The sequence below is a fragment of the Dermacentor albipictus genome, chromosome 9 (genome assembly GCF_038994185.2).
Source record: "Dermacentor albipictus isolate Rhodes 1998 colony chromosome 9, USDA_Dalb.pri_finalv2, whole genome shotgun sequence".
NCBI classification, from domain to species: Eukaryota; Metazoa; Arthropoda; class Arachnida; order Ixodida; family Ixodidae; genus Dermacentor; species Dermacentor albipictus.
This window is the reverse complement of record NC_091829.1, coordinates 109,837,164-109,862,326: the sequence shown is the minus strand read 5'-3', so window position 1 is coordinate 109,862,326 and position 25,163 is coordinate 109,837,164. Positions and strand designations below refer to the sequence as shown.

At 46.2% G+C, this 25,163-nt stretch overlaps 1 protein-coding gene across 15 annotated transcripts in view; it reads right to left on the bottom strand.

Moving 5' to 3' along the window:
* The window catches only part of RhoGAPp190 (Rho GTPase-activating protein 190), a 111,571-nt gene that overhangs the window by 38,384 nt on the left and 48,024 nt on the right, over nt 1-25,163 (bottom strand). For 11 of the 15 annotated variants that reach the window (XM_065426117.2, XM_065426116.2, XM_065426128.2 and 8 more), the window contains exons 9-13: nt 19,746-19,918; nt 14,387-14,652; nt 12,050-12,188; nt 6,899-7,003; nt 153-188 (exon numbers count right to left, since the gene is read on the bottom strand). In XM_065426117.2, coding sequence (XP_065282189.1) covers nt 153-188; nt 6,899-7,003; nt 12,050-12,188; nt 14,387-14,652; nt 19,746-19,918 — 719 coding nt within the window. The remainder of the gene's footprint in view (nt 1-152; nt 189-6,898; nt 7,004-12,049; nt 12,189-14,386; nt 14,653-19,745; nt 19,919-25,163) is intronic. The other 4 variants (XM_065426122.2, XM_065426124.2, XM_065426118.2 and 1 more) reach the window with 3 other exon arrangements.

Sequence of the window (25,163 nt, the reverse complement as noted above, 5' to 3'; positions counted from 1 at the left end):
AGAGCAGGAACAAGAAAAAATATATAATTGGTTTAGACAAAAATGTCACGTTTCCTTTCATAACTGACACACCATCTGCAACAGAGGGACCAAGCCAGCAGCGAGAGACACCGCATGTGACACAAAGCAAACGCCAACGTGAACTGCATCACCTGTATCCATGCCCAAGGACTCCTGAGATCCAGCCTCTGCGGCAGCATGCACGCAAACATGGGAAGGGGGGCACACAGTCAGAACCACAGCCACAGAAGCGCCAAAGCATCACATGCCACCGTCCCATTTTGGCAAGAAGCACAGCACAGCCAAAGTCAGAAGAGAACAGAGATTCCAATGGCCATGGCCAAAGCAACATTGCAAAAGACAGAGGAACGTAAAGATGCACTGCATTCACAAGTATTACGACGATTTTGGAAAACTCACTGCATTTCTGCACACACATACCCGCACCAAAAATTGAGAAATGTAAAGGTCAAGTGCAATGGAATTTCAGACTGCACAGAAAGGCTAGTTTCAGATGGTGTAGACATAAAGCAGCCTCTGTGCAAAATTTTATGTTTGAGATACACAAGGGTATGCGGCACGAAAACCTCGCAAGAATACATGCTTTTTCATGACATGAAACTTCATGTCATGAGCATCCTTCCTGCTCGTGTACCTTTCTTTCCTACCGTACAACTTTAGCATGCTTCTTCGCACAAATGAAACCTCATGTCATAAAAGGTAGGCCGTAAAGAGACCTACCTTTCCATTAAGACGTCCAACCTTCCCATTTTTCTTCACTTAACATTAAATTAATTTCTCACCATTCCGAGTTTTGTGTCATTTCCAACAAGCATTAATGGATTTTCTTCTTTTTATTTGGGGGGGGGGGACATGAAAAGTACCTGGATGTGATCTCCGAGATCAGTGGCACTCGTGGCATGCTTAGAATCCTGGCAAAATGGTTTATGAATTGCATCAAATCCAATAACCACCAGATGACTGCTTCATCTGCTTACATGCTATTTAATGGCTGTTAATAACAAAAAGCAGAGAATTACCAGGAGTGCAACTTTGCCCACATTGCTTTGATAGTACGTATACTACTCATTTACAAGCAATTTAGCCAAATCGAAATTTTGTTGCAGTTGGCCTTCCAAGTAGAAATTGGGGTGTGGGTCAAGCCGAGCCAAAGGGGAACAGCGGCCCAGTGGCCGTACTAAAGTGATGCTGCAAAAAGAGAGGATGGCAAAGACGTTATGTGTCGCCAATTGAAAGCTGATATGAAAAAACTTACAGGATTTTCAACCAAAAACTGACACTAAAAATTAAAGAAACTGACGTGTGAACTAGGGTGCATTTCGTCTGCAAAGACTGCCTTTACTGTGCGACATCACGGCAACACAAAGAGCGTTGCCTTGAAGTCAAACTTGGAAGAAGAATTTGCGTATAAGTGCACTCTGCATTGACACGAAGTCATGCAGTACTTAAAGAACCCCCCACGAGTCCCAATTGTAAATTTTCACTACACACTGCAAGTTGCAGGGTGCCCTTTGCGGAGCCCCTTACCACAATAATTTTTTAATTGGCTCATTATTAATGGAGACACAAAAACATTGAAATGTCGTTTTGCCATGGTGCCAGGAGGCAACCTTGACTGCCAATGTAGACACACTCTCCTTCTGCCTCGAAATGCCTTCTGCCTCGACTAGCCTTTTTTGGCTTCACCCATTCCCGTACTGGAGCCATGGAACCCTGCCATGTATAGTACGTCACGAGCCCTGTCTCCTTTTTCTTTCTTTTTTTCATTTCTGTTTTTTTGCTGCACACCACACTCGCAGTGGCAGTGTAGAACATTGTGCATTGGGCAAGGTCACATGCCGTGATCAGTGACACTGCAGAAAGTGCGTCTTATGCAGAGGTATTTGTATGTGTGTGACCTTGACTTTGAGGCCGGAAGCACAGTGCCTCAAGAAAAAGAGTGCAGCAACTTCTGTTTCAAATCTTAGCTATTTTTGCACCATGCTGCTGCTTCATACTTTCTAGACACGACTGCCACCGCGTGATCTATGTGTCGCGTTTGTCTCTCGGCAATGTGCAAGCCTGATGAAGGGTCAATAAACAGAGTGGAGAGATGGAAACTGTCATGACTGCTGGTACAAAACAACAGTGTTTCTAGAAGGCTACTTTGTGTTGATATTGGTGCCTGGTTGCTTTTGTACTATTAGGAATGCTGTTGTTTGCACTTATTAGTGCAAGTCATAAGTACATATTTCAATATCTATTTTCCAGGTGCTGTAAGTGGGGTGCAGGTTACTTGGCAGGGGTGAGCTGTATGTGTGAGAATTTACTCGTATACACATACGGCATGCGAAGCCTTGCACAGCATTGATGAACGCCAACCAGATATGCTACCAATGTTTTGGCAACGCGCAGCCTGTGTCAAAAGCCCGAATGTTGCCTAAGTAAATATAACGTGGAATCCCATGGATGCAAAGACCTCGTCCATGCCCCCCCCTGTTTATCTGTCACACACTGCATTCCTTTGCTGGAGCTAAGCAACTAACCCAGAAGCTACAGGGTGTTTCAAAGTGATCGTGATATATGGGCTCTTATGGCGCAAGGGCCAATGATGGCCAGAGAGCACGCCTTCCAGAGCGGCTAATACCTCAACCCGGTAACTCAGATTCCCTACCCCCAGCATCTGCATCTGCGTTAAATTTGCTAGAAAATATCATAAACTGTAGTGCCCCCGATGTCTCATGAAATACCCCCATTTTACTCTTTTGGTTACTTGCACTTTACTGTGACAATTCCATCCATACCACAGAGGTAATGCACAGTGGTTGACACATGGTTCACTGCTTCATTTACTAGGCATGATACCTGTTTGCAATGTAAGAATACTACATAATTTGCAGCATCATTTATGTTCACAAACTGACTTGTTTCCTTGAGTGCCATTTGGCTGTTGAGACTACTAAGAAATCATCAGTGTTTCAGGGTGTCTACCAAGTTGGCATTTCCAAATTCCCAGAGTTTTCCAGGTTTCCCCGAATGTTATTGCGAAATTCGCCGAGTGACGCAGAACTATGTTTTATATAAAGACAGGCTGAAACAATATCCCTCGATGCTGTCACTCTCTAGTAAGCATATGAAAATTTTTTTTTATAAAAAATACTTAACCCAATCTGAATACTAAGGAGCAGTGTTTATGTTATACAAAAAGAGAATAGAATGGAGGGGTTAGTAAAATGCACAGCAAATAAAATTTCTTCGAAAAAAATTGCAAATAGAGTCAGACATTCTCAAATACGAATAAAAAGGAGATGCATACAGAAGCAAATATTTTCTAATATGAGCTATTTCTATCAAATAATAGCAAGGTCAGTCAGTGGTCTGAGGCACATTTTGTCAGAATTGAGAGTCTCTCTCAACTGTCCTGACATACCCTCAGCCCTCAGCGTTGTGTTTCACTGCGTTAAAGAGTTTATTTTGGTTTGGATGAGGGACACCCGCACCTCGACATCAGCCAACACTTTGATTTTTGAGCTCAAGCTCCTTCAAAGCAGTGGCACCATGCTTCCTTTCACATTCATTCCTCAATACGTAGGTCCTTTCTGTTCTCGTCCTCCTTCCGTTACTCGTTCGCCTCACGGATCATTTGAAGCATCTTCTTGGTCAGTTGCACAGTCCACGTCCAATATTTCGACATCCCTAGGGGCCACAAAAACATCCGAAAAATCGGCCAGTTGGAAAAAATAAATGCATGTCATTTACTGCCCTTCAGGGCTCAAACCGCCACAGGCACATTCGAAAACGCTCGAAGGCCTATTGGTACACATATTAGACGTATCGGTGCTCATGCTGTGACAGGTCATACCGGGTGCATGCGTGCATAATTAAGGAATACATACTGTGTCCTGTGGCAATAGCCCCTCCCCTCACTTGTTATGCTTCACTGCAATACTTTTGCATATGCTTCACCAAGTAGCATTTCTATACAGAGGCGAAACTGACTTTCGGGAACCGGCTTTGTGCATTGCACAGTGCTTTCCAAGCTTCTAAGCCAATCGCGAGGACCACAAAGGTGAAGTCCATGCCATTGCTGACAGCAGCGAATTCTTTCAATAAAAAACACTGCACCCAACGGCAAGAAGCTTCATAATGAATGTCGAAGCAGCTAGGCCTAGCGTTGCCGCAGTGGTGGTTACGGCTGCCAGCGGATCTGCGTGCGAGAGCCCCGGTTCATGGCTGCGAGGTAATCAAAATGGCAGCGGTGGTGGCTTTGATTAATGCCATTTCAGACCTGCGGTCATGGCAAAATGTCCGGAAAATCGTATGGCGAAGAGCTCTTGCGTCCGAAATTTCAGATGTTCTGATACATTGACTCTATGGGGTACTCTATACATTGATACTCTATACTCTATACATTGTACTCTATACTCTATGATACATTGACTCTATGGGGTGGTGCCGCAAAGCCGTCTAGATTATCACGAATCCGGAAAGTCGGTCATTGACTGTACACTGGCAACTCCTCCAGCCAACGACAGGGCATGAAAGACGATTCATTAGGATTCCTGTCTGTTACTCGAGCCAGCATTACTGCAACTTTCGACCCTTTAAATAAAATTACAGCTAATTTTCCCTGATAGAGGCACAAATTCCCTGAGTTTTTCCAGACTACTCAAAATCCCTGAGAATTACCGGTTTTCCCGGATGGTAGACACCCTGTGTTTTCAAAAGTGAACTGTTAGTTTTGGTTAGTGATTCATCCCTCCGCTGAAACAACATGGCTAAAATACCGTAATCCTGTAATGAGTACAGTCAAATGTGGCCCATCCTGCCACAAAGGTATGTGTCAGATGAGCTGGCCTTATTTAACAGAAGCAGCAATAAATGCCTGCTTGTTAAATTTGCACCTATGCAGTATTGTGTCCTCTGTTGTCTAGAGGAGTTCAGCCCCAAACACTTTGCCTTTGTAGGAAGGAAAAGGTTGAGTGTGTAGCTTAATGGGAGTTATTTCTCATCTGATTAGTGCAATTCGCTGTGCATTTTTCAACGGCACGAAGCAGACAACGCACAAGTAACGAGAGGCACCACAAGCACTTGTGCGTGTTTCCCTCTTTGACTTGTATGCTTCGCACGGTTCAAAAGAATGATCAGCGAGTATAGTTGCTAAAGTGCTGCCCTCTTTGGCACGAAGGCAGTCATCAATGGCTGCGGAGTGAGAGCTAATGCAGGCAGGCTTTACAGGAAGACGTTCATCAAACGTAGCATGTAGGTCAATGCAGTGCCTAAGCTAATGCCCAAGATGTGCTCAAAATTTATCGGTGCACTTAACAATCAAAACGAAGAAAGCCTGCATGAAGTTGCATGCAGTCAATAAAAAGATTTAGCTTGTATATATACATCTTGGCGCTGCCATTCTAACAAAATACCGAAACAGAAACACAAAAACCTGTGTTGTTAGCGATATCTATTGACGCAGTATCTAAATGCAGAATGTCCTTAAACATTCATCTGATGCATGTGGCCTTAGAAAGCTTGTGTCGTTGCAAAGGCCTTTATGCCTCAGCAGATCAAAATGCAATAAGGGCCTATGAAGTTTGGCCCAAGCAGACAAACACGTGCCACATGGGTTTCGCATAAACGCGTCTGGTCACATTACACATGGACAAAATCTTTCTGTTCCAAGATTTCCTGCCACATTATATGCAGGCTTTTGTGGTAGATAGAACAGAAAGGGTGCTCCAAGTCTTCAGCAATTAATACTGATGTTACGTGCAGCTCAAAATGAAGTTGCACAGAGTACCAAAAAAGAAGAAAAAGAAGAAATCCGTGATACAAATGGTGAACTTGTACAAATTCTTCAATGCACTAAAAGTGTAGAGAAAATGCTGAAACTATTGGCCAGCTTGGTGGCATTATACGTTTCACATATGCTGAAAATACTGAACCGCCTTTCGAACTCGACCCTTCAGGACGCACCACCAAAATCTTATGCACGTGTTCAAAACAGTGAAATCAATATGAACAAGTTTGAAATAATGGACTTTAGGTGCACTTTATATCAAGGTGCTATCAAAGACCCAAGATGCAGGAACAATCGCCGCAAGACTGCAACACCCTACTGGTGCAAGCTTTCTCTGAACACAACGCAGGCAGCCCTTGACTCAGCCTTTGGGTTTCTCAACAGTTACTAGAGCGATCTCCAGTGTTGGTGCCAACAGGAGCTGCGAGTATCGTGGGTCAGCCAGCATGGGAATCGTGGGTAGCATGTGGGTCTGCCTAAACTTTGTCCTGGATTCAAAGGGCTTTGTGACTTGGCAAATTGATCATTTACAGCAAGGTATTGTGCTATGAAGGCAACATCTTGTAATGGCTATGCATGCTTGCGGATAGTTATTGCCTTCATGCGCAGAGAAAAATGTGGTTTCCTGGAAATTTAGAAAGCATTGAGAAAGCTTAACCAATAATGCCGCAAGCTACAAGCATGAAGGTTAGATAGATCCTTGTGCAGTCAAACCTGGTTGAGCTGCACCAATCACAAAACTACCTTAGTTACATCCAATATGTGTGGAAGCATATATTCATTACATGTCGATATTGGCGAGAAATAGTTTACATTGTCTTCATTATATATGGGTTCATTCTATTAAGGCTATACAGTACTACCCATAGTTTCTGTGATCTCCATGGAAACATCCTGTGGTCGCAGAATGATCACAGTGCCTGAGTTCTCTATACTACATTTAGGAAACCCTGTGAACTATGCAAACCAGTAGGCCTACGTTGTAGGATGAAGAAAAAGGAAAAAGAAAAAGGGCAAGAAACAGCTGCCAAAAATGAGCAGTGGAAAAAGTATGAAATATCTGCAGTGGCAGATATGAAAAAGAGAGAGAGAAAGAAAGACCTGAAGAGATGGAGGGGCCCTTCGGAAGCCGGGCCGAGGCGGAAAAGTCCGGCGGCGCCGGTTCGGGGGGTGGAGGATACACCCCCTGCAGGAAGTCACAGCTGGCTGCTCACAGGCAAGAGGGGGAGAGAGAGGGGAAAGACAGAGAGATGCAGGCTCAGGCTCATCTCCAAGGCAACAACAACGCCATCACGGTGCAACACACAGTGCCATTCCGCAAACGAAGCAAGCCGAAGAACCACATCAGGCAGAGAAGCACACTTCCCAGAAGGCAGGAGTGGCAGGAACAAAGGAAAGAGTTACCCTTTGGTCCGGCAACCCGACACCTACCATGCAACGAAAGCTTGGGTACTCTAGTGCATAACTTTCGGGTGCCTCGGTGAACTCTGACAAAGAGTGAATGGGCCTTCGGGCACGTGCCAAATGGTACAAGCGTAAAAATTCACTAAAATGCGCCGGATGCTTTGCACTAGCGGATTAATCAGACTTCAATGTGACGTACTCCAGTGACACCTCGAGTGCCAAGGCTTCAAGTGCACTTTGAGCCTTGGCCAAAGAGCACCTTGGCCCAACGTGAGTGGCCTTTTGGCCACTTGCGAAGCAGTACAAGCATAAACCTGCAACAAAATTCCATCTATGCATAGCACAAAGCAGAGTAGATGAAATCTGATTCTGTGTCCTACTGTATCAAGTGACCCTGGGCCAAAGTGCACTTTCGCCCAAACAGAGTGAACCTTTTGCCAAAAGCACTAGCACAAAAAATGCATAAATATGCACTTGACACACTGCACTAAGTAGATTATGCCGAATCAGATACCTGTGGTGCACTTTTATCACCATATACACTTGACAGCAATTGATTGTTGTGCACATTAAGCCTCAACGCTTTGCAAAGGGTACAAATGTGGAAAATTCATCAAAATGCACTGTACACATTGCACTAATTGCAAGTACATGTGTTTGCTGCATTTCAACTAAGTGATACACTTGAGTGCTCGGACTGAATGTGTGCTTTAAGCCTCAACAGTTGCCAAAGAGCAAAAGCACATAAAATACATCACACTGAGTGCAATTAGATGAATTTGACGCACTTCCATCAATAGACATACTTGATTATACTTTGAGCTTACTAATAAGCACAAGTGCATAAAAAATTGCACCAAAACACATTAATTGTACTATGTGTGGTAAGTGGAATTTATCGCACTTGGTGCCCTCCCACCAAGTGATACACTTGAGTACCCAGGCACAATGGGCAGTTCATGCTTTGGCATTCAATGAAGTTAACAAGCGAACAGAATGATGCACTGCCTCAAGTGCATCAACTTCAATTTGGTGCACTGGTGTTGCACAGGACCAGTTGATCTTAACAGCCAAATGTTTTAATTAATAACAATCATGGAACCAAGCATATTGAGGCCATGTGCAATCTTGTTTCTGTTCCCAGACCATGAAGTGATCACACATTCTGAAAGCAATGCCACATGAACAAAATTTGCCAGAGTGGCTAGGCATTTTTTCTGTGCAGTGTCACAGTAAAAATTTTGCCGTATTAGCTCTAATTAGTGGCAGGTGCCGATCTAAGAGAGTTTCAAATATTCAGTTAGCTTCAACGCCCATCCCCACCAACGGACAGCTCATGAAGGTCAAGCATTGGGTGACTGACAGTTAAACAAGCTGTTAGGCCATTTGAATCCTTAACAGAAATTAATTTTACCAACTGAATGCCAGGGAGTGACTCTTTAGGCCTGTGATGCACTGGGAGACAAAATTTCAAAGGGGTCCTGAACCACTTTTTACTGAAGTCAAGAAATGCATTTGAAAGTTAAAATAGGCCATTTCATAAATGCTTTGTCGCAAAAATTAATTCAATGCGTTCATCAGAAGCAAACTTATTGGCAAACAAACATCCCCTGCAAGGTGCTGCCGCTCCTTCTTCAATGACTTGCACTGCGAAGGACAGGGTGGAGCGGTGCAGGCGCATAACACTCCACCTGCTGAATGTCACCGTGACGCGCAGTTCAAACTTCACTTTGGATGTTCACGTAGACACCACTAATTCCAATTTCGACACCTACAACGCGCCAAATGGCGTTGTCCTCAGCGAGCTACAGTGCTCTCAGCCAGCAACACTGCATAGCAGACCGCTACTGCATGCAAGTGGAGTGTGTATACGCAGCGTTGGCTTTGTGCAAGCTTGAGTGCCCACTCGCGCTCACGTGCTCCAGTCTGGCTGTGCTACGTGTTGCAGACCAGCTTTGTCCTGCACCAGCTGGACCGACGATAGCAGCAAATTTGTTCCTTTTCAAGCACTATAATAGGAAGCAAAGTCTGTCGAGGCGTCTAGTTAGGAGTGGTCCGGAGTGAGTGCGCGCTGGCAAGCATGCATGTGGTTTGACCTAAAGTTTTATGTGGTTCGAGGCTTAGTTGGGTGTTCAAAACTAGTCGAGGTTAGCGAGACCCTACATCTACGAAATCCATAAGCAGGGTGGCCAAAGTTTAATTCCTATGCGGGTGGCCATGGACGCGCACAGACAGAAGATAAACTGCTTCTTCCAGAAGCATACAATTATCGAAATTCGAAAGCAGGTTTTCGCTTACTTCAGCCTGCTCACTGAACTGCATCAATAAACATACACAGTAGTGAAAAGAAAAAGCGCACTGATCTAAACACCCTTCTTGATTTATGTCAGCTATTAGCCAACAGCAGCTGCGTATGGGAATCTGCTATATTGCGAAATAAGGCACCCTGAAAGGAGTGAGGAGCAGGCTTCTGTTGAAAAGAGAATGCTTTAAGAAAGCCGACTTAGCGCTCTACTTGTGAGCTCCACGAGCCGCGCACAACTGCAAAACTTGGACGAGATGTTCACAGCAGCATTTGTTGCCAGCTGACTGTGTTTTTTCACCAAGCCCACTTGGTTCAGGGCCACTTTAATGTAATGCTATTCACCATAACCTATTGCTAACCTTACGTTTTTAGTGCCTTCAGTTCAATTCAACTAACAGTATTTCAAGTGTCAAAATCACTCTAGCCATCAGGCATGCTGCAGAGGAGGGCTAAAGGTTAATTTTGAGCACCTGGGTTTCTATAACATGCACCTAAATCTCCGGACACAAGTGCAATTCAAATTTCCCTTTCATCAGTGTGCTGTCGGCATGGCTGCAAATTGGGCTTGCAGCCTCATGCTGTTGCTCGTTATAGCTATTAGCTGCCGCGACATCTCTCAGTCTCAATGCTCATTCAAGATATTAACACTCTTTCAACTTAGCAGTCTACAGGGTGTCTACCAAGTTGACATTTCCAAATTCCCTGAGTTTTCCAGGTTTTCCCTGAGTGCCTTTGCCCATTTCCCTGAGTGATGCAAAACTATGTTTTATGTCAAGACGGGCTGGAACCATATCGCCTGATGCTGTCACTCTCGAGTAAGCACATGAAAAAAATTAAAAAGCGACTTAATCCAATTTGAATACTAAGCAGTAGTGTTTATGTTATTCAAAAAGAGAATAGAAGGCAGGGGTTAGTAAAATGCACAGCAAATAAAGTGTCTTCGAAAAAAAAAATTGCAAATAAGTCAGATATTCACAAATACGAATAAAAAGGAGATGCACATAGAAGTGAATATATTTGAATATATGAGCAATCTCTATCAACTGATAGCAAGCTCAGTGGTATGAGGTCCGAACTCTGTCGCAATTGAGATTCTCTCTTAACCACTCGTAAGTCAACCTCAACTGTCTCGACATACTCTCAGCCCGCGCACGACGCCTGAGTGTTGCGTTTCACTGCTTTAAAGAGTTTATTTTGGTTTGGATGCGGGACACCTGCATCTCGGCATCAGCCAAAACTGTTTTTTGAGCTCAAGCTCCTTCATAACGGCGGCAGCAAGCTTTATTTCCCATTTATTCCTCAATGCATACATCATTTCTGTTCTTGTCCTCCTTCTGCCACTCGTTTGCCCCAAGGACCATTTGAAGCATCTTGGTCAGTCGCACAGTCCACGGCCGATTTTATAACTCCCTAGGGGTCGCGAAAACGTTCGAAAAATCGGCCAGTTGGAAAAAAATAAATGCGTGTCATTTACTGCCCTTAGGGGCTCAAACCTCCACAGGCACGTTCGAAAACGCTCTGAACGCCTGTCGGTACACATATTAGGCATATCGGCGCTCGTACTGTGACAGGAAATACCGGGTGCACGTGTGTATAATTAAGGAATACATACTGTTTTCCGTGGCAATAGCCCCTTCCCACGCTTGTTATGCTTCACTGCAATACTTTCGCGTATGCTTCACCATGTAACATTTCTGTACAAAGGCGAAGCTGACTTTCGGGAACCGGCATTATGCAACGCACCGTGTTTTCTAAGTTTCTAAGCCAATCGCGAGGACTACAAAAGCGGAGTCTGTGCCATTGCTGACAGCAGCTAATTCTTTCAATAAAAAACTCAGCACCAAACAGCAAGAAGCTTCATAGCGAACGTCGAAGCAGCTAGGCCTAGCGTTGCCGCAGTGGTGGCAACGGCTGCCAGCGGATCTGCGCGCGAGAGTGCCGGTTCGAGGTGGCGAAGTAATCGAAACGGCAGCGGTGGTGCCTTTGATTATTGCCGTTTCGGACCTGCGGTCACGACAAAACGTCCGGAAAATCGGACGGCGAAGGGTTCTTGCGTCCGAAATTTCACACGTTCTGATGCGTTGACTCTATGGGGTACGTGGCGGTGCCGCGAAGCCATCCAAATTATCGGGAATCCGGAAGTCGGTCGTTGACTGCACACTGGCAACTCATCCAGCCGACGACAGGGCGTCAAAGACGATTCACTGCGATTCATGTTTGCTGCTCAAGCCAGCATTACCGCGACTTTCGACCCTTCCAATAAAATTGCCGCTAATTTTCCCTGATAGAGGCCCAAATTCCCTGAGTTTTCCCTGACTTTTTCCAGACTACTCAAAATCCCTGAGAATTCCCGGTTTTCCCGGTTTTCCTGGTTGGTAGACACCCTGAGTCTAGCTGCATCTGGTGGCATGAAACACAAGTGCCATTCTTACAAATGATGACGATGATGATGGCATACACCACCTGTACGTAGGCTACCACCACTGGACATTTACGAGTGGCACAGAAGGCATAGTTTGAAGTATGCTCGCACAAATACTCACCACTTAGACCCGAGGAGGAGATGGTGTCGTCATCGTCGGTGATGCTGTCGGAGTGTGTGGCGTCCTGCTCCTCGGTGGGTACTGGCGCCACGGGTGGTACGACGGGGGCCGCGCGACCCACCCCCAGGCCGTAGGATGCCTGCCACACGAGAAGGGAGCCCTCAAAATTGTCACGTGCACATGACACACATGGGGTGGGCAAGCATGTTCGGCAGTAGAAGTCTGCTACTGGGCATGTCTCGGCACACATCTTCAAAGAAACTAAGCACCACTAAGCAGAAACGGACACAATTTGTTTAATTTTCTTTCTCTGTCCGGTGGGCTTGGTGTTGTTTAGTATCTTTGAAAACGGGCTCAGAGGAGTTGTTGAGAATGACCTAGCATAAAAGAGCATAAAAGAGCATAAAAGTTAAATATTTGGAAGATGTGATAATACAGTTGATCCCAGATATATCAAACAATTGTAATATCTCCATGAAGGTGCCATGCAAAAGTACAATGATGTGCTACGCATACATCGAACTCTCGTTCACCGCCACATTCGATTTATCGAACGCTGCGCCACGCCGCACCACGCCCCTGCAAGTGTGCGTCTCCTAACCGTGACAAGATCACTTCGATCGTGTCGTCGGAAATATTTAATGCTGACAAATTTGAAACGGCACTGTTTTGGCACATGCTGTCAAACAAGACACTGAATCTGAAGGGCAGTACAAGCCATGAAGGAAAGCTGAGCAGGGTGCTCCCAGTTTTACTGGCTGCGCATAGGGAAGGCTCGTGCAAACTGCGGCCATTTGTTGTTGGCAAGTGCAGATCGCCACTCTGCTTGAGAAACCCAAAAGGCCTCTCTGTCCAATGTGCATTGCACAAGAAAGCTTGGATGGCACTCGGCCCTTACGCTGAGCGGCACCAGCATTGAAGGCCAAACTCGAGATGCTGCGATGCAGAGTTTGTTTTCTTGTCGACCAAAACGAATCCAACCTGGATAGATCTTTACATTACAGTTTGAATTTAACAAAGCCACCACACGCCACATCCACACTATGCAGTAAGACCCCCACTGTGGCAGCAGCACAGACTCGTCACCGTACAATTCGCAGGTCTGAGTTGAAAGCAATTCATTCATGCTCGCACAGCTACACGGGAGTAGGCATGGACTCGGATGTTCCACAAGCTAAAAGTCACTTTCTAAACTAATTGCATATGTCTAGTGACGGCAGTCACGGACGCAGGGGCCGGAGGGGAAGGGCCGAGAATGAAGGGGCGTACCGGCCGTGAGGCATCAATGCACCGAGCAGCACGTAAGAGATGCGTCGACTTTTCAGGCCAGTCCAGAATCAAAGATGACTGTTTGCAGCAAGAAGTCCGTTCCGAAACAGCCTGCCTGGCTTGTCGCCCACGCATTACGTTCAGCCATTTAAACAGGGTATCTTATGCATCGTAACGGACGCACAGCTGGGCACGTTCACACACGATTCGCAGTGCAAGTGCACTGATGGCAGCACGGTGCATATACATACAGGCTAGTTTGCTTGCGTGGTGGTGCTTCCATTTCTACCTTGTCTTGAATAAAAAAAGTACAACAATTGCTTCGATGCACATGTGGCATAACATGGTCAGCATAATGTGGTCGTGTCTCCGGGCGATGCTCGCAGGCTTTGAGGGTTAGTGTTGTGATCAGTATACCAAAAATCGTTCTGCAGCGTGAGCGACTTGCAACATTTATGTGCAAAAAATGAATCAACTTTCATATGTTTGACACAGCTTTGGAGAAGCAAATCGATAAGTTCCTGCTTTACATGATAACAAGATACTGTCAGAGACATGCGGAGATCTGGGATAAGCTAGAGATAGGCATATTTTATAGTGTGAATTATTGATATATTGAACTATTTGCAATCCCCTTCAATTTAGACATATTCGGGATCAACTATACAAAGAAGCTAAATCACAAACATAGGTACAGTAATGACATAACAAAAAACAAAACATAGCGCTTTAGCACATGTAAATGTAGTGAACTTATCACACTAATAACAAAATAAAAAACAGTGCATGTATAGGTTATCATAAATATGTCATTTAATTATACCAAGAACCTATATCCTTCAATCCTTTAAAAACTATCACAATTGTAAGATCTGTGAGCAATGTGTGTTAATTTTACATTTCTTACATGGCCGTTGCATGTTACACACAGCCCTCAATTACAGTTTGTGTGTCTGAATTAGTTTTTTTCAGTGAGCTTGTAGGCCGTATACTTTTGCTCGTGGGTGTACGTTATTTCACTCATTTTTACCCAACCATCCCAACAGTGCTTCCACCCACACCTCTCACCTTGAGACTGCTGGACTTTCGCAGGCCAGCCGTCGGAAAGCTCGGCGGAGGGGGCGCATCCCGAGACTGCGACCGTCGACCCGTGGTGCACAGCCGAGGAGGCGGAGCACAGCGAGGGGCTGCCTCGGCAAGGGGCGGTGGAGGGGGTGCCGACAGGGGGGAGGGTCCGCCCCCTCCCCCTCCGAAGGTGACGAGCGTAGGCGGCGCTGGCGGCACTCGGCTCTCTAGAGAATCTGAACTTGGGTACGGCTGCTGCCGGTACAGCTCTGTGTGCAAGAAAAACGGCACTCTTTCGAGACTCACCGCTTGGCCTGCCATTGAGTCACAATTTGTGCCAGCACTCCAGTACGCAAACTTCCTGCAGTGTAGTGAAATTCAAGGCTTGTCTAAGCCAATTAGTAACGAAAGCCAGCTGTGTGTTCCACAGAAGGAGGGAGGACTCGCACACTGTCTGCTTCTAATTCCTCTGAGAAAGTTCCATGCAGACAGCGTCGAGGGGAAGGCAATCACAGATGAACAAAGGAGAAGCACTTCTTCAGGTTCTCTTTTATGGTTGGTTGGCCTTTTCTGCACGGAGCTGCTCTCCGTGCAAGAGAGATGGAGTACAGACTAGTTGCCTAGCTGCTGCACGGCGCGTCACCCTTTTCCATTTCTTGCGGCACCCGCCAAGATGATCTATGGCGCACACTACATACAGTGAAGATAGTTCGTATGCAACATGAGTGCGTACTGTCAACAACATCAGCGACTACAGCTCCAGCGTCACCACACAGGAGGCAACAAAAAGGCATTACTTGAGTTGTGAATGCCAAACTTGGAGGCCATGTCATGCTTGCATTCTTTCCTTTGTCTTTCGAATGTGGAGGCCAGACATTTACACGTTACAGAAAAAGTAACCGATTACAATTACAGTTACTTCATCAAAAATGTGCTTAATTATTGTGACCCATTACTGCCCCACGAAATGAACTGAACAATTAGTAAAACATAATCACTGTTATTACGTTTTTCTAACCTTTGTTAACATTTTATAAATGCAGTAAATGGAAGGAGCTGGCCTGTCTCTTTCAATGTGTCCTCTGCAGCCATTCACGCATTGTTCATCTCAACTTATCAATTCCGAATATTTTCGTCCGTCATGTCTCCTTTCTTCGTGACAAGGACATCAGCAGCAGCACTGAAAACTCACTCTATGTGGAAGCTGTGGCAAACCGCAATGTTGCAGCATAAAAACACCAGATGGGCGAATTAGCAAGCTAAGGTGGAGAACTATTTAGCGACAATAAAAAAATAGAAATGTACCCTCGCCGAACGTGGCCATTTAGACGAGATGGCGCTCGTGCCGCATAGTGATGCGAAAGCTTGCGAGACATAGAATGTGGCCCCGAAAATACAGGCCATGCGACTTTCCATTAATACATGACGAAGTAAATAAATACTGAACATCCAGGTTTGCTTGCCTGACCATGCGCATTCCCGAGGCTGCTATGTGGAATGATTGTAGGTATCCTGCTGTAGCTACCACCTAATGCAGGTGCTCAAAGCAGCATCACCTGTTATCACAGAGTCTCCTAAAATAATTATACTAGAGGGAACCCTGGCAATGATGGTTAGTAGAAGGATTTATCTGATTTCTGTGCTTGCGGCTATAGACGTTATTGTGGCTTTATTTATTATATGTTTTATCTGCTTTCATTGGCCTGAATTTCCAAGCAGCCCAGAGTTTTCTAAACGCAGAAGGCAATAAAACTCTGCAAACACACATAATTGCTAGTAATTGCAGCAGTTCTGCCTGTTGAGGTGCTCACATAGAAACACGCCAAACATCTTAATGGTCTCATGTCTCAGTACTGCGACGAGCACTGCTTGGACGTTTCCCACAAGGCCGACCTGTCATCAGCGCGTGCCCAGACGACGATGGGGCCCGACATAGACTCTGACCAGCAAACAAAGGGGCTCACTTCGAGGCAACAACAAACGTCGCCCTCCGTGGAGGCGGTAATTACTGCGAAGACCCCTCTACCAACTGATCCCAACAACCTGAACCAATTGACGAAAGAACGAAATGTTGAAGGCTACGGTGGGAATCGAGACCACCTCGGTTTCCCAGATTGCATGCAGTTGCGCCATATGCGGCAGCGAGGGTGCAACATAGGAGGTGGCGTCTGGCGGAACGGTGCGACATCTTGGGTGGAGTTCAGTTAACAGTACGACTCCTCTGATAGGCCACGACAAGGTCACCAAATTCCTTCGTATAGGGAAATGAACTGCTTTAAAAGCAGATACCTTAGGTGCAGTGTGTGCCCTGATGTCTGCTGACATGCATCTCCTGACATATGCCGAGGTGTGCTAAGACATGCAATGAGCTAAGGCATTTAAAGTGCTCCTACGTGGAGGGGGCTTCCATATCTAGAGCCAATGTAGTAATGTAAGACAAACCCTTTTTCTTTTGCTCCTACTCCCGGATGTACTCATCCCTGTCCCCAAAGGATTCCTTGCCTAAACGCTACCCCAAGTCCCAAGAATGCATTGGCTCGCCTGCGAGAAATGTTTAAGCGTGTTCTATGCCACTTGTCGACGCATTCGTCCGTGACGTAATCGTTTCCAGCTTTTGTGCTAAGGGTCCCGTGTTCGAATCCTGCTGTCAGAGAATTTTAATAATTAAATCATTTATAACACAGTACTTTCTTAAATGATCAGACTGCAAAGTCACAAAGCTGCTCAAAGCCAGAAGGACGAAGTTTAGGCAAGTCCCCCTTGCAGGCTGAACCTCCCTGCTTCCAGCTCCTGTAGGCACTAGCGCCCCGCTTCCCTCTCGTAATTATTGTACGAAACTACATGCTTATAACAGCTCGTCTCGTCAATAAGTATAGTTAATACCCAATATAACGAAGTCGGCGAAGTGAGCACTTTTATACCTTATAGTGAAATTTCGTTATATTAAAATTCAACTTTTCATTAATTCACCAGTGGTGCACTTTGCTTGCGCAGCTGGTAAGAATCCCAAAACAAGGACTGCTCGTTCTCCAGAGAATGGTAATGTCATCATTCTTTCATCAAAGAAAAATGTGTAGTAACTTCATACAGCTTTTTGCGTCCTTGTCAATTACCATTCAATAAAATTCTTCTCCCTTACTGCTCCCGTAATCGCCAATGTGCTTGTCATGGGCATGCGCACCTGGTGGGAGCCGTGACGCAGATGAACTTGTGTGTTCACTTTGAAAACGCCTAGATGCTGTATTTACTCACATACCGTGTTTACTCGCATAATGATCGCACTTTTTTGATTTAAAAAATTGACGCAAATTCAGGGGTGCGATCATTATGTGAGGTAAATTTTCTGCAAAAAAAAATTGTTTTTTTCATCCTGCATTTGCTGCAGGATGACAACAGCTGTATGTACTGCGGGACACCTAAACAAAAATGGCGGCCGGCGGTACAAGCCGAACGCGCTGAACGTGACTTTTTTTCTTCTCGTGAGTACATTACGCACATTGAAACAGTTTCTTCCGTATCAGTAATGAATAATATCGTTAATATCAGCAAGTTTGCAACAATAACGTAGCCATGTCCACTTTGAGGGGACAGAAAGAGATGGGCATGCTTAGCTGCCAGTGACATAGAAACACATGGCGGGTATGCTGCGGAAACTACGGCGTTTGTCTTCACTACTATCCTAATACGGCACGTCTCTGGTAAGGGCGGGTGAGTATCTTAGCTGTGTTACAAGCGTCGGCACATAAATAGGGTACACTTCTAACACATCAGTGTAAACGTGGCCACTATCACTGCAGCTCGCGATTTGTTGCGTGCCCACGAGTGCAGACGAGAAAAATCGAAAGGCGCCTTTTTGTTGTTGTTGTTGTTGTTGTTGACCAAAACCATTATGAAGCCTACAAATGATAAAGCCAAGGTTTGGTTGTAGCTTTTGTTTGTCATGGAAGTGCCGAACGTGAGGAAAGGAATGGAATGGGGCATCTGCTTAAGAATGTTTGGTACGTGCAGACAGTTTGGTATGTCTTCGAGAGTTCTTCGCACAGCATTTGAGACCATTCGACAGATGGTAAGCGCGATCATCATTAGCTAGACTTGGCAGACGCCATATCGCTGCGACAAGTTCGGGGTGCGATCTACACAGGAAAGAAAAGAAATCGAATTGGACGGCAAAATTCAGAGGTACGATCATTACGCGAGAGCGATCATTATGAGAGTAAATACGGTAATGGCCATGAACAAGGCTAAGGCCCCTAAACCAGTAGCTCCTCACTTTTTTTGCTCCCCACTCTGTACTTCCTTTCTGTTCGGTCATCATTGCACCAGCCCCTTTCTGGGTAATGTTCAGGTGTCAGCCATCGCCAGTGCGGCCACCAAAATTACCTTTTCTCCAACAAGCACTAATGTAGTCACTTCTTCCACAATCACACGAGAGCACTTTTTGCCTAATTGTTTCTGGTGCGACAGTGAGGACGTTTTATGCATGTGCATGGGAGAGGGGATCGCCCTTGACGTTGCTTTCACATTCAACGTTTCCCTTCCATACATGTCCCTCTTTCTGAGCCCGCCTCCTGAAACTTTCCCTTCCGTGGAAAAGGGGGAGTTCGACCCCCCAATCCCACCTGGCTTTGCCAATGCAGGCAAGTGAATGCTGTAATGAAAGTGCGTAGACCACGACGTACACTATTGTCGACCTCAATATGGTGAACACGTTAATGAAATTTACTGCTTGCCAAGTGTGTCGTGGAGCTGTGAAGATAAAACGGGACACACAGGAGTATGATGTGGCCATAAAACTAAAGGTGCAATGCCGCAACTGCGGCCAACATTGCTCAATATGAAATCTGCGACGAGTTGGCGGTGTCACTAGCAATGGCAACCCTTTCGAGACCAACGTTCGTACGGTACATGCCATGCAGAGCAAGGGAAATGGACAGATGGCACTGAACTACATTTTTACTGCTACAGGTGCTTCACACCGAGGCCTTCACAAGACCTTTCAGCACTTCCTCAAAACAAAGCTGAATCCAGCAGCAACAAGTGCCTACACTGGAGACTTGGCAGAATTTGCCCCTGCGGTCAAGAACATTTACAGAGACCTTAATTTTGGTAATCCAGGGAACATTTCAGTGCCTTTTGATAGAAGTTGGCACACTAGGGGACGTACTTTACATATAGGAGCGGCCAGCGTGGTAAGGTTCATTTTTTGGGTGTGTGCTAGATTATGATGTACTGTCCAATTTCTGCCTTGGCTGTAAATGTTGCTCAAAACCAGATAGCCCTGAATGTGCTAGTAATGCTAGTTTTGTGCTGCAAGGCAGTTGGCTAAAGTGCAACGCCAGGCCAGAGAGATTCGGGTACGTACCAGCCTGTAAGCTCCGGCGCTTGCGCAGTTGGGAGGGCCTTACTAGGTGGTCCGTGCCATTCTCGGGTGGCGCCTCATTGTCGCTGCTCAGGGAAGCACCCCCTCGGCCAGGGGGGGATGACGAGGAGCCCCCTTCCGATGGCAGCTGCTCGTACAAGCCCTCGCCCGACAGCCTGAGCAGGTCAAGAAAAAGAAAGTGGTCACCGTTGTTCGGAACACGGTCATACAGTAAAAAAAAACAGCGAATGCACACTAATGCCACAAGGAAGGACGTTGGCCACAGGTGGTGGCCTACAAATGAAAAATCTTATTCTGCATGCGGCAAAATATGCACCGCTGCTCTGTGTGGCCCCACTTGCACATGGGATGTGGTTCACACTGCACCAAGACGTCATGACCCATCCACTTCCTCGGCACGAAAACCATCACTGGTATGCGGCAAAAAGTTACTACAGTCAAACTTCGATATAACAAATCTCGATCTAACAAAATTTGTGATATAACAAACTATATTCATTTCCTGATGTTGGTGCACTGACGAATTATTTACGCTCCAAACCCGCCATAACGAAATCCTGCGACTATGAAATTCTAGCAACAATGAAATATTTTCGTATCCCCAACTAACGCCAATAGGATTCAATGCATTTCATACCACTCGACAATGAAATGTCGCTGTACTAAAATCCCGCATCAACGAAATTTTCCGGAACGTAACCGCGCATATTACTTACTCGCGCAAGGCTAGTAGGCTTCAAAATGGGCTCAAATGCAATTGCTTTGCGCTAAATTTACATATAATACCACCACATTACACTTGCGTGGTTGCCGCCATTTTGTTTACAAAAACAACCAAGCGCCGGAAATGACTGCGCCGGAAACACATCATGGCCGCCATCTTGTTTGTTGATCACTCATTTGAAGCAGCAGTGTGCTGCTACCGACATGTGACAACGGTTCTTGCACACGTAGTCCAGTACATAATGTGCACCTCAGCAAGAAAAATGCAGAAAAAGCAAGGAAATCCACGTCCCACCAACATGGGATTGTTTATGGTGCTTCAGATGGCGGCCACAACATGGAGTGCCACGCATCGAGGCGTGACTGAGCAATTGTCTGGGAATGCTCATTTCTTGCTTCAAGAATGCTGGTTTTGGTGCCACCCGACAGGCATCGCAACCCGATTCAGCACCAGACAGATTTGCCCGAAGGGGCCACAATGTTAATCGACAGCCTTTGGCTTTACAAGATACGATCCTTTCGCGCTTGGCACTGGACGTGTTGGCGCCTACGGGCAACAGCGTGTGCTGGAGAAATGCTGCTGCATGCGTGGAGCGCTGTTGCTCTGAGTCCAGTGTCAGGTTATGCAAAATCTCGCATCAATGATCCTATCTAGGAAAGCAATTGACCAAGAATGCTGCTTCATGGCAGTGCTGCCACTGCTGATCGACGCATGCGGCGCACTTTGTACTGTCGGCAATGCGGTTCTATATCCTCGAGCAAGCTTGCCAAAGTAGGTCAACAGAATTTTTACAGTAAAATTTCATTCTGCGACGCGTTACCCATCTGTGGTGTCACGTTCCACAATAACGAAATTCTTGCGAAAGCAAATTTTTTCACGTTGTGGGGATGCTCAACACTCATAGTGATGTTGTTTTCCCAGCCCAGCTCTGGCGGGTCTTGTAATGCATATTCTCCCCGTAGCTAAGCGCTGATGACAGTTGGTGTGCTTGCAGAGAAGTACGAGAGATGGCGCAGGTGTCGCGATGCTAATGGCACCTAACGGCAAGGTTACTTGGGCGCAAAAGAGAGAAGGCTGTACCTCTTTGGGTCGGGGTCGGCGAGCAGCGCGGACCCAGACCACATGGTGCGCCGATCTATGCTTCTAAGAGACCGTCTCGCAAGGCCTTGGTGAATGTGCCACCGTCCACATGACTACACGCCAACAACGTTGGCGTGTACAGTCATGTGGACGGTGGCCACCAACGCCAACAACGTTGGCGTTGGTGGCCAGCATGGGCCAAACGTATCCGTTCGATCTCCAGTCACGGTGAGTCGCACTTCCTGTATTTGTCGCCCAACCATTGGCAAGTTCTGGGGATAGTAATTTAGCTAGCAGGCATTGGGGCATGAAAGGTGCAATAAATGCCCTTGTGACTGTTTGTACCACTGTATCGTCGTCCCTATGTCCCAAGAATACGGGTGAGACCTCACAGCGTTCCCCTCCCCTCCCTGATTTCATTATTGCCAAGTTCAACTGTATCTCTTTTTTATCAAACTAAGTAATTTTGTGACATGGTTTCGATAGCAAGTTTTCAGCCATTTTAAGCATGTACGTGGGAGCCTGTACGGCTAGTAAATCTAGCAAAAAAAAAGTATAGAAATGTCGACCGAGGCAAAAATTATTTAAAGCGTCCTCCCACATGAAAAACTGAGTGGCAGCAAAGTCGTCACAAGCGCACACACCAGGACGCAGTAGACAGGAAACATTGCTTCGCCATTTGTCACGTTGGAAAAATTTATTGAGAAGAGGCCCTACAAAGTCTGCGCGCTAGGAGAAAAGTGGAGGAAGTCGCGCGGTATTTTCTGCTGTAGCGACTATGTTGTCAGGGCACAATGCTGGTTTTGTCATGGTGGTGTGTGCTCGTGTGTGCAGCTGCATAGGCCTGGTACCATGGCAATGCCATCATGTGAACAGGTCTGCATTTTGTACCGCCGTGTTAGCTAGACCGTGCTCTCCTGGCTGTTGTTGTGGCCAGGTGGGACTCGATGTGAAAAGGGCGCAACAAGCACGCATACAATGCTGTACACTGCGCAGCAAAAGAGAGACGACCTGGGACTATTGTTGCCATCTTCGGTGAATTCATGCTAGCACGCCATCTCAGACTGAAACTGCTGTGCTTCAATATCTGCACCGTAAACGCCTTGCAGGTCAGTGACAGTTGTGCAGTGTTGTGCTGGGAGGGGACGGGGAGGGAGGGGGGGCAGGACCACATGCCAATCTGCCCTCTAGCTCCAGCATGCGGGTCTCCTCCTCATGTGAGGAGGTAAACTGCGGCAACGGAGACCCGAGACGGTTGGTGCTTTGATGCTCATTGTGTTTCTGCACATCTTGTGTTGAGTGTCGCGTAATGTCAAGTTTCCAAAACAAGGTGCAAAGCTTGTCACTCACATTGTGACAGGGAGTTCATGGTCATAATGTAAGACCAGTACATGTTTGCTTGAGCGCGCGTGAAACCAATAAAACTATGACCCTCACTTGTGTAGTTGTCTCTTTGTTATCACCATCATGGCTTACCCTTTCAGGCAAAACTAAAAAAAAACGGATCTACAACCTCCATAACCCCCGTACGGAGATATCCGCTCTTGATACCCAATCCCACTGCAGTGGTACGGTACTTACAGGATACAAACCCAGGCGGATGCAATGCGTTCAGCATAGATGTCGAGGATTTGTTTTATGTTTGTTTTATGCAATACCATTTTTTCCCAGATCCACGAAAGCACCGTTAAGTTTTCCTTCGGGTCATTCAAAAACAGCGAAAAACAGCATTGGTGCTGCCCTGATGAAGTCATGCGGCCACACAGTAGCGGAGAGTGTTGAACATCAAATGGTTAGACTAAATACAGCAGGTTATCTAAGCTCTGTGGTAGCAGCGACTTGCAAAAAATTGATTAAGAAAGTTAAGTGTAACGTCACAGCTTCACCTCAAGACAACAACCAGGAAGTAAGTGACATGCTGTGATCCCTCACCAACATAAGGTGTCGCACAATTTGAAGAACGTGGTGCAACGTTATGGGGTCAATGTAGTGTTTTCTGCTCCTTTAAAAATGGCCCGTTTGTGTGCACAGGTCCTGAGAAATATTGAAAAGGCACCTAGAGACAGCCCTTTTGTTTGCCATGTAAGCCACAGAACACAGTTTGTTCCCTGCACGGGCGGGGAACAAATTACCAACAAATTACCTTTCTCGTGCGGCTTTGTTAATGTCGGTCAGACCGGACACTGTACAGTCGACTGAATTTTCAGATGCTAAAATTTTCGGATATGCCTAATATTTTGGACGTCTTCGCGGCACCGCCACGAGCCCCATAGAATCAATGTATAAGGACATCTGAAGTTTCCGACGCTCGAACCCCCCGCTGTCCAATTTTCCGGACTTTTTGACGCGACGGAAGGTCCTTTGGCTCCTCGCGCAGCGCCCTTGCGAAGGAAATCGACTTGCTGCCGAAGCATATCGCCGCTTTGAACCACAACTAGCTGAATCTAGCCATCACACACCGATTTGGTCTGGCCACGCTGGCTATGTTCAACGCCGCAAATTTCCGCACTTTCGCCTCCGGCGGAGTTTCTGGAGCGGCGCTATTTCGTTTGTTTGCGCAGGCCACGTTTTGGCTAGCGTGGTGTGTGGTTGCGCTGTTTTGTGAAGTGTGCTCTGCGACTCTAGGCCTAGGTGTTTCGACGCTCGTCAACGAACTTCACTGTTTGCAACTTGAGGATTTCGCTTGCCTTCGATGGCCCCCACTCCATCTTCGTCGACCTCGCCGATGGCATCGAAGTGTGGAAAGCAGTACCGTAGCCACGGAAATAACTTTTGAACAGTTTGTCGACGCTCACGAGCTCAACTTCTGCGCAAAACTGACCGACGAGGGAATAGTCCGTCAAGTTGTGGGAGATTCAGAAGACTCCGATGTTGAAAATGAGGAGCCAATGCCTGCGCCGCCTACAAGCGCCGACTTGACGCGAGCACTGTTGACTTTTTCATCGGTGTAAAGTGCTGACATGACCCTTGCTCAGATCGAGGCGAACGCTGTCCAAACAATCAACAAGTTCTTCAAGCCACTGCAGCAATAACAGTGGCTGCCCAACGATGCACATGTACATAATAAACCGGCAGTCGGCTGCATACAGAGTTTTTGAACGCCTCTTTTTATAGCACCTTCATTGATGCTTTGGCAGGGTTTCGGAAGCCTGGTACTTCGCCCTTTACCTCTAGATCCGAGAAAAAAAAGAAAAAAAGGTGCGGTTTTTTGCATGCATTCATTTTTTCGGACTGCCTGAATTTTCGGACGTTTTTACTTTCCCTAGAGGGTCCGAAAAATTGGTCGTTGACTGTATTAATATCCGTTTAAAAGAACATTTTAAGAATCGGTCATCTGACGAGCATTCCCACGTAGCAAAACATTGCCGGGGTTGTGAAAAAGAGACAAAAAAGGTGTGCCTTCCGCTTCTAGAAAAAACAAAAATTTTATACCGTCATAGGGATAATCATACACGGGAGCTGTTTTGAACCTCCTATGTTCTGACCTTTGCAATCACTTTTGAAAATAAAAAGCTGGTGCCCACGACCGTGCGCGAGAACTCACGCGCCGCGACAGTCTGGAGGCTTCAGAGGGGCAGGAAGGAACTCAGCAGAAC